The sequence below is a fragment of the Morus notabilis genome, unplaced genomic scaffold (genome assembly GCF_000414095.1).
Source record: "Morus notabilis unplaced genomic scaffold, ASM41409v2 Scaffold5, whole genome shotgun sequence".
Classification (NCBI taxonomy): Eukaryota; Viridiplantae; Streptophyta; class Magnoliopsida; order Rosales; family Moraceae; genus Morus; species Morus notabilis.
The window spans coordinates 183684-193573 of NW_010363077.1; the positions used below are offsets into that span (position 1 = coordinate 183684).

Consider the following 9890-nt stretch of genomic DNA (forward strand, 5'->3'; position numbering starts at 1 on the left):
ACAACTAAACCCCCTAAATATTAGGTTCCTAACAAACTTGAGGGGAAGTTTTCGAACGCAACGCTGATTTCCAGTGTTGATATTCTCTAACATTAATGCTTAATTCTTTCCTTTAAGGGCTAATCAACTAGCATCCTTAATTCCTGATTTGTATATTTTTTGTTTTGATTGTACATTCCTAAATTAGGCTAGTTTCCTTTGCTTGTATGAATGTATATTTATAGGCTGTACAGTTTTACTTTCCAATCAATGAAAAAGGGAATTATTCCTCAAAAATCCTAGATTAAGAAACCAAACTTTCATAGCAATAAGTACATAAAATTTATGTGCTTACTGAAATTATATGCTTGCAATCGGGTAAGAAAATGACACCAGTTATAACTTCACCATGCCCCATGACTTGTGTAACCATCTCTCCAGTAATAAAGTCATAAATGTATAGAGACTTGTTAGAATCGGAGCAGACCAGGTAACTACAGCTTGGGTCCATTGTAACCTGCAAACATGATTATCTTTTAGCACAAGAATGGACATTGGTAGAAGCCTTGCAGACCAGCAGCATAACTCACCTTTATAGGGTCCCCAGAATATTTATTTTGCTTGAATGATCTAATTAACCTCCCAGAAGCAATGTCAAACGTGTTTATCTTCTTGTCCTATAAATAGAAAAAGGATTTTTGTAATCAACTGCATCATTGCGGTCAACAAATGCACTCTACCTTTGTGACACATACAGTTCAAGCAGCCTGCTTGGACTTGAAATGAAGCAATTCCTCTGCATATTTTATGCAGATGTATTTATTAATTAATTTCAGATAATTACCTGTCCTACTGTTACTGCAATCTCTGATTTTGGATCTACAACCATGTCATAAACAGTTCCATGAGATGCCATTTGATGAAGCCGATGCGAAATTTGGAAACCATTATCTGTGACAGAAATGTCTCGGAACACTAAAGACCTGTATAAAGATAATAAAATAATAAATAAATCATATTGACAATAAAAGGAGTTCTAATGCAGTATGAAATTATTCAATTAAGTTCTTTCCTACAGGAACTTAAAAGCACAAGTTGCAAATCAGGAGGCATTAGTGGTTGCCTGGAAAACTATATCGTTCATTACAATAAGCAACAAAACAAAGAGAATGTAATTGCACCTTATGAAATTGGATAAATTAAGTCAATAGAACTAATGTCTGAAACATTATGTAATACATTTTGATTAATAAATGGTTTCAAAGTTCACTTTGCGTATGAAATTACGCATAATTTGAGCATACCTATCAGCGGCGGAACTTAGAATCTTATGGCCATTGCAAGCAAGTTTTACAGAAGTAACTGCAGCGGAATGGTCATCAATACTCTCAATGAGATCAAAATTCCTGTCATGGAAGAAGCCTAATGAACATACTATCGCACAAACTAGAAATGTCTTCTATAAGATAATAGGCCGGACCTTCTGACATCATAAAGATGAATAAGTTGATCACGCCCTCCAGAAGCAAGGAAATAATGTCCAGTAGTCACCTCTTTGGAATCAACATGCTTCTTGCTCGACAAACTAAAGCTCAGAGATAGGATCTCTGAATCATGAGCGTCCTGCCACGATTGCGAATATATATATTGCAATCAAGATGAAAACACTTGCATGCTTTGGTTCCAAAAGAATATATTTTTAAAATAACCGACAATACCTATAACTTGATATTACCTGGAAACATGTATAATCAAAAGTATGAAGGTCATATATATGAAGGCTTCCCTTGCTATCGCCAGCAGCGAGATACTTTCCATCTGGACTAACTGCCATTGACCTAAACCCTTGAGCGCTAAAACCTAACTCCATAGCATCACGTTCAAATGTCCCTGTGCTCACTGCACCAATTAACATAAATGCAATTGGCATCAAGACATGAAATTAATAAAAACTTTAAGTTAACTAATAAGCCCGTTTCATTATGAGCTAAAAGAATGCTTATTTCTGCACTCCAGAAATCACAGTAGAAAATTTTCCAGATACCTAATCTTGTGGTGCTCATTGATTCAGTATTCAAAGGATGGTGGTCTGCAAGATCTTCTGATGGATTAGGCTGGAAAGAAAGATCCCACAACCTAATAGAACCATCTGTTGAGCACGTTGCAAAAGAAACTCCACCAGAACAACCTCTAGCAACACATGCAAGAGACTGATCATGCAAGTTATCACAGCAAAGATTTTTGACATCCCATATGCATGCAGAGTGTGAAAGTAACACATAACACCTTGTAGCCTGGATGGAAATAGATGCAAAGAATAATTTTATTAAAACAAATTTGCAAACTTGTGCAATATGCATAAAATAAAGAAAAAAAATCCTAAAATTTGTATGAGAATAAATAAAACAAAATAGATTGACACTGATAGAGTTTGAATGTATCAAACGAACGAGAAGAAAAATGAAATGAGTAACAAATCATAAACAAAGCAATTACCTGGTTCACATCATGAATATTCCATATATAGAGGCTATGATCTCCATAAATAACCACTGAAAACACAAATAGAGAGACTGTTTCAGGATGTTCATAGAGATGAAACAAGGGCAACTCCTATAGTACATACTCACCAAGTTTTTCTGACATCATGAACTGACACGCAACTGCATCAGGGAGATTAGGTAAAAGTTGAAAATCTGTTTCCACATCTTTATTAGGGCAAAAAATGTCATTATTCCCAATCCCACCACCTTTTTTATCCTTTGAATATGACAGACTTCCAGCATATTTAAGGGTCTCAATGGTGAAGAGTCGCACTATTCCACTACTACAAGCACAAGCAATTAGCTTGTCGGATACAGATACTGCAAAGCCTTTATCAACCTGAAAATTTAGTTTTGAATGGTAAAGAAATGGGGGGAAAAAGGAATAGCATTAAAGGAATACCTCAAAAAGAAAGAAAAAAGAAAATAGACAACACAAACTTTTGAGGGGTTTATAGTGAGCAACTTTGTCATAATCCAGCCAAGCAGATATGACCAGTTTTTACAAACTTTTATAAACAACATTCATATAACAACTTTTGTTTCCTTTTTGCACAACTTCTTGCTTGCTTTCTTCTATGCATATAATACATCAAGGTTTGAAACATTATAATACTAAAGACCATGAGTATGTTTAAGGACCCAAACATGGCATTGGATTGTACTGCAAAGTCAAAGAAAAACCATGAATGCTACAAAACATATAATTGGAATTGGAGTAAGGAAACTATAAGGCAATTATTACATAAATTGGACCAGTACTCGACTAGACTCACTGTCCGGGCAGCTATACAGGCCTCCAAAAATATTCCAGTTTCCTTAAATACTAATTGGATCTTTTGAAATCCACCAAGAACCATATGGGGAACATAAAACGAACCTTTAAATCCACAGACTTCCTTACTGACAAACCAGAATGTATAAGGCACAAAACACCTGTAAACAACGGAATGGGACTTGTCAAGTCAAACTTTACAATCTTGAATGCACTATAGCTTACATTGATGGGAAATTAGCCTCAACCTGCATCAGTTAATGCGTATAAGGGGAAAAATTCACCAGCCTGGCCACACATAGTAGTTTTATTAGTTCTGAGGGAGGATGTTACAGATATAAATGACCTTCCCTTCTGAAGACCAAGATTGACAGCCTTTCCATGCATTGTCATTGATACATTCCCTTTACTTAAACGAGTCTTTGGGGATGATCTAACAGTCCAGAACATTAAGTGTTTCTTCCCAGCAGTTATAACGAATTTTGCATCTGATGAGAAGCTAACTGATGAAATAGCAGAACAAGATGCACTTGCTTTAAGCTTTGTAACCAGCATACCAATCCGCCACTCCCACAGATGGATGTATCCTCCAACAGACACCAAATGTCTTCCTAATATGTTTATAAACAGCAAAAATGAAGAAATCCGAAAGAGACTATGGAAGCGGAATAATAAGGCTGAATATTAAATATTGATGATTGATTCAAGGCTTAAGCTAACCATCAGGTGAGAATGCAATGCATCCAACTCCAAACAGATGACCTTTAAGCTCATACACCAAGGCTAGTGTCTCAACGTCCCACACTAACACTGCAAGTTGAGTTCCTGACTGCAAAAAATTATTAGAAGCATACAAAAAACTTATAAATATATACATACACACACACACACATGTATGTTTGCCTTTATCTATACAATCTATACAATTATAAAAATGGAGAAGAAAAATCTAATGACAACAAATTCGTGCAGGAAATAGTTATTTAAAATTATGGTTGAGGATATTCTTATTTCCATCAAATTCAAGCTCCTGCGTTATGGCCTTGTACATATTTTAAACTATAAAGAAACGCTAACATTGACACAAGAGAAATACAAATGGTTTATCAGAAGAAATTGATTTTCTACCTCTCCAGCTGCTATGAAACGCCCATCTTTGGAGACGGCGACGCAGCTCAACGGTCTCGGCATTTGTTGAAAAACCACGAGGTGCGAGTGGGTGCCGGTAATCCACATCGTAAACCACCAGGACGCACCCGGCGACATAGGCACATCTCGATGACGAAACGCTCGAAGCCAATCCATTGGAATTCGTCGTCGAAAGACAAACCAGCTGGAGAATGCAAAGAGATCAAGAGAACCAGCAATTAGAAAAACAAGTCAAAAATTAACTAAAAATTCATTCCGTTTCTGTTCTTGTTTTCGAATTTTCTCGGGAACCAAACGGAGGTTAGGGTTTAGGGTTTTAATTTTGGGGGAAGAGGAGGCATTACCTTGGAAGAATTGTCTGGTTTCTTGACCTTGCGAATCGTCCTTTTCATCATGACAAATCAAAGAGTAGAGAATGGAGAGATTAAGCCAGAATTCAGAGACAATAACAAGGAAAGATATATCTTCCTGTAATTCTCTTCTGAAATGGTGCTTTGTAGGCCGTTACGTTTGCTTGGAAACCCTCGGATTTCAAATCTCTTCGGAGTTAATTTTTAATTTTGACTGCAAAAAATATTTAAGGCCTCGTTCACTTTGCTGATTTGAGTTTAGAATTCGAGTTAAGATGTGATTTTATGTGAGAGCTTTTTACTGTAGCAAAAAAGTTAGATGTGATTGTTTGTGAGAGCTTTTTACTGTAGAAAAACTCGAATTCTAAATTCGAATCAGCGAAGTGAACGAAGTTTCTACATTTCACCGATTCAAGTTTTTAATTCTAATTTTATTACAGTTAAAAGTTCTCATAAAAAGTCACATATAACTTTTTTTACTACGATTAAATTTTTTTACATAAAATCACATCTCAACTCGAATTAAAAACTCAAATTAACGAACTAAATGAGACCTTATTATCTCATTTCACCTCCTAAACTTTCAACTATCACACTATTGGTCCATGAGTTCTATAAACGTTAGACTTTCGATTTGTCTGTTAAAAAATCGTTAAAAATGAATGCAATTAACACGTTAGGTCCACATAATGTTTTTAATGAGGGTAATTTAATAAAATCAATATATTTATTCTAATTTTTACCTCTAAATTGTCCCTAAAATTTTAAACGTCACACTAATGACCTTTAAGCTTTGTATTTGGTACACTGATCATGAATGTGAAATGTTTTCTTAATATTCTTTTGATGCTAAATGTCGTAAATGCTTTACTGTGAAAATAAAAACAGTATCCAACCGCAAGGCGAACAACACAAGAAAATAAAAAGGGCAAATGAAACAACCATGCAAAGAAGGCAAAACAAAAACAATTACAAGAAAAAAGATTTACACTCTTAAAAATGTAAGAGAATGAGTAAATAGTAAATTTACAATAATAAATAGTAAATTTACAGTAAATAATCAAAGTAAATAGCGAATATTAAAACCATTTGAAGTAAATATTAATAAATTAAAAATTGACATGGTAAAAAAACTCTTTTTACCACTTAAATCTAATGGTAAAAAGATAATTTACGTGGTAAAAAAATCTTTTTACTGCGTAAATCCAATCGTGCATACAAAATTTATGAGGTAAAAAATCTTTTCTACTATTTGCTTCAAATATTTTAATATCTACTATTTGCTTTATTTATGGTCCGTTTAGTTCGCATATATGAGTTTTTAATTCGAGTTGATATGTGACTTTATATGAGAGCTTTTTACTGTAGTAAAAAATTTAGATGTGATTATTTTTAAGAGCTTTTTACTATAATAAAACTCGAATTCTAAACTCAAATCGGTGAAATAAATTCAAAAATCTGTTATTCAATATAATTTCTGTAAAAATCTAAGAGAGACCTTATTGTTACATGATCCAATCCTGATTTATTTGCAAAACCAAAACCCCTCATTTCGAGCATGAAGAGTGTATATATTTTTCTTTCTATGATCAGTGGCCTCCACATTTTGTAAATCATTGAGTTTCTCCAATTTATCCAAGTGTCCAAAAACCGCCATCTCAAAAAAAAAAAATTTAGTATTAATAGAGATGGACACGTGCTTTCGTTTATATAGAATATTTTGCACTTGGTTGAATTTGAAGGCGAAAAAATGGAGAAAGGAGATATCTGTACATTATCTTAAACAAGGACTAAAATCCTCTATCAAAAACTTTGTCCCAAACCAATCTAACCAATAACTTTGGTCCATGTCATTTAAAAAATTTAATAGAATCGTCTGTCAATTAAACATTAAGTAATGTACAACAAACGTTAAGGGTTTGCTAAGAACATGGGTTTCAATTGGTTATGCTATAACGTTTTCTCTTATAAAAAATTTAAATTTAAAAAGTTTCCACCGAAGCTTTCTCTCACAAAATTTAAATTCTGATTCCAATCACCTAATTTAACCCTATCTTCCAAACGGACCCTAAATAAGTTAAACTTCTCACTCCACAAAGACTTTTCTTTCTCCCTCTCTATTATTTATGTCCGGTTATTTTGTATGATGCTGATACATTGGATTTATGATTATTTTTTGATACGTCTAATTGAGTGTTTTGTTGGTTTTAGAGTAGTTTTAGTAGTTAATTTATATAATTTTAGTTGGTTTTGTAGATTAGCATCATTTGGAGTTCGTAGCGAGTGTTTGAGTAATTTTTGGAGCTAAAGTGATATTGCAGAGCCTCGGCCTTGAAAGATGGCACCTAGGTTCTGAAATGATCCATTTGCAGTACAAAAACCTGAGGGAAGAGAACCCAGGCTTTGTGCAGTGGAGCCATGGCGCTATTTTACGCAGTGAAGACTTTTTTCGTTCCACGCTGCGGTGTCCAAAACCAGAGCCACGACGCTACTTCGAAGCATTGACAAGGAGAGCTGATTTTTTAATCAACGCCGCGGCGCCCAAAACCAGGGCCGCGACACTACTTTGAGGAGATTGGCCAATTTGGGCTTATTTGAGTTCCAATAATTTATAAAAATGTCATTACGATTTCAAACACTATAAATAGGATTTTTAGGGTTAATTTCTACATCTTTTTGGCTAAAAAAAGAAGGAGAGAAAACGGCTCTACGAAGGAGAAGAGGATTCTTTCGAGAACGGAGTTCAACTTCGAATTCGCCAAACAATTTTACTCTTTCTTGAATTTCTTATGTTAAATTTTATTGTCATTATATTTTCTTTTTCAATGACGTTCTAAATTTCTAAACTAGGGTTACAAGTGTAGCCAAGACATGAATATTTAATTTCCGTTATTTTCTTTCAATGAAGTTTATTCACTAAGAGTTTTCCATTCATGTATGAGTTTCTTTTATTGTTTTTAATGCTTTCAATAAATTGATCACTTATTGAATTGAATTGAAACCCCAGAAGGAGATTTTTAGGAATGGTTTCTAATAAAAGGAACCGTAAACTGCGTAGGACATCGAGAGATAGTAATACGACTTGCGAGAGTAATTTTGAAAAAAACCAAAGAACTTAATGAATTTCTAGAATGGGGAATTCACATCTAGCGATAGTGAATTTACATGTTGAAAATTTTTGTAATAGCATCCCCAGAAAGACTATTAGATGAGTTAGAATTTTTCGTTCTACTACATGAATGAGAGGCAATGTTAGCGAATAATTGGAATTAAATATGAATTATCTTGGTGAAACTTGTATGCTCTAGTATTTTATTTGCATTGATTTTTTTCATAATTATTTTACATATAATTTGTGTTATTTTATTTTGCTTTCTTTTCAATTTTGATCTATTTCAGAGATTTTATTTGTCTAGATAAAGTTAAAAATATAAATTTCAGTAATTGTTAAGCTAGTCTCCGTTGGAACGATATCTTATTCACTAATTATATTACTTGTGCGATTCGTACGCTTGCAAAAAAATCGCATCAAGTTTTTGGCGCCGTTATCGGGGACTAGCATTAACAATATTGATACCAAGTATTGTTAATTTTAATTTAGACTCTTACATTGTTTTGTTTTCTTACAAATTGTCAGGTGTCTTATTATGGAGAAACCCCTCATTTCGAGCATGAAGAGCGTATGTATTTTTCTTTCTATGATCAGTGGCCTCCACAATTTGTAAATCATTGAGCTTCACCAATTTATCAAAATGTCGAAAAACCACCATCTCAAAAAAAAATTTAGTACTAGTAGAGATGGGCACGTGCTTTCGTTTATATAGAATATTTTGTGCTCGATTGAATTTGAAAGGAAAAAAATGGAGAAAGGAGATATCTGTACATTATCTTAAACAAGGACTAAAATCCTCTATCCAAAACTTTGTCCCAAACCAAGTCTAACCAATAGCTTTGGTCCATGTCATTTAAAAAAAAATTAATAGAATCGTCTGTCAATCAAACATAGGGATTGTTTGGTTGGGGGATTCGTACACCGATTTGAATCATGGTTCATGATTCGCTACAGTATTTTCTCTCATAAAAAATACACGTAAATCGAAAATGGTTCTAATATCATGATTCTAATCCATGAACGAAACGTCTCCAGTAATGTACAACAAATGTTAAGGGTTTGCTAAGAACATGGGTTCCAATTAGTTATGTTATAACGTTTTCTCTCATAAAAAAAATTGAATTGAAAAAGTTTCCACCAAAGATTTCTCTCACAAAATTTGAATTTTGATTCAAATCACATGATTTAACCCCATCTTCCAAACGGACCCTAAATAAGTTAAACTTCTCACTCCATAAGGACTTTTCTTTCTCCCTCTCTATTATTTATGTCTGGTTATTTTGTATGGATACCCACTCAAATTTTTGAATTTGGCACTTTGGACCTTATTCTTTCTTTTTGTCAATTGTCTCATTCAACTTTATAATCTTTGCAATTAAAGACCAATAGAAAATGGTGTCTGTTTTTTTATGACTAATTGTGTGATGTGTACGTGAGCGTACGCTAAGGGTGAAAAACTGTTTCTCAACCCATTTGTTCAGTTATATTGATGTCAGAGTCATCTAATATATTTGAACATAATCAATTGTGATAAATAACTCTTGTTTTTAAGAGTCAAATGCCCTAAAAATGCTTCAAAGGCGAGAAATGACCTTCATTGTACTCAATAGACGCTCATGTGTAGAATTTTTGAACAAACATACATCTTTTTAATTGGTTCTTAATTGCAAAGATTTTCAAGTTAAAGGGGGTCAAATGCCAAAAAAAATAAAGGAACTAAATTATCAAATTTAAAAAATTGAGATCGTGTCTGTACAAAAAAGCCTATGTTTCCTCTTTCCTCGGGTTAAGAACCATTTCTACGTTTTCTTTTTCTCGGAATCACTTTTATGTATTTAATGAAACGGTGTTATCCGCACTGTTAATATGTCGAGATATTGAATGAGTATATTACGCATAATGAGATTATGTGAAACCGGGACACATACATAATATGAATTTCTGATAATTTCCGTTAAGTATAGAAATTCTAATTGAGTTTA

At 33.6% G+C, this 9890-nt stretch overlaps 1 protein-coding gene across 1 annotated transcript in view; it reads right to left on the bottom strand.

The window, feature by feature from the left end:
• The window catches only part of LOC21406364 (mitogen-activated protein kinase-binding protein 1), a 5058-nt gene extending 220 nt beyond the window's left edge, over nt 1–4838 (bottom strand). Inside the window, exons 1-15 of the mRNA XM_024169173.1 lie at nt 4791–4838; nt 4394–4630; nt 4018–4126; nt 3631–3908; nt 3523–3545; nt 3299–3458; nt 2637–2862; nt 2476–2531; nt 2024–2273; nt 1715–1878; nt 1460–1602; nt 1284–1385; nt 824–962; nt 570–656; nt 335–496 (exon numbers count right to left, since the gene is read on the bottom strand). Coding sequence (XP_024024941.1) covers nt 335–496; nt 570–656; nt 824–962; nt 1284–1385; nt 1460–1602; nt 1715–1878; nt 2024–2273; nt 2476–2531; nt 2637–2862; nt 3299–3458; nt 3523–3545; nt 3631–3908; nt 4018–4126; nt 4394–4630; nt 4791–4838 — 2184 coding nt within the window. The remainder of the gene's footprint in view (nt 1–334; nt 497–569; nt 657–823; nt 963–1283; nt 1386–1459; nt 1603–1714; nt 1879–2023; nt 2274–2475; nt 2532–2636; nt 2863–3298; nt 3459–3522; nt 3546–3630; nt 3909–4017; nt 4127–4393; nt 4631–4790) is intronic.
• Between the last annotated feature and the right edge of the window lie 5052 nt (nt 4839–9890).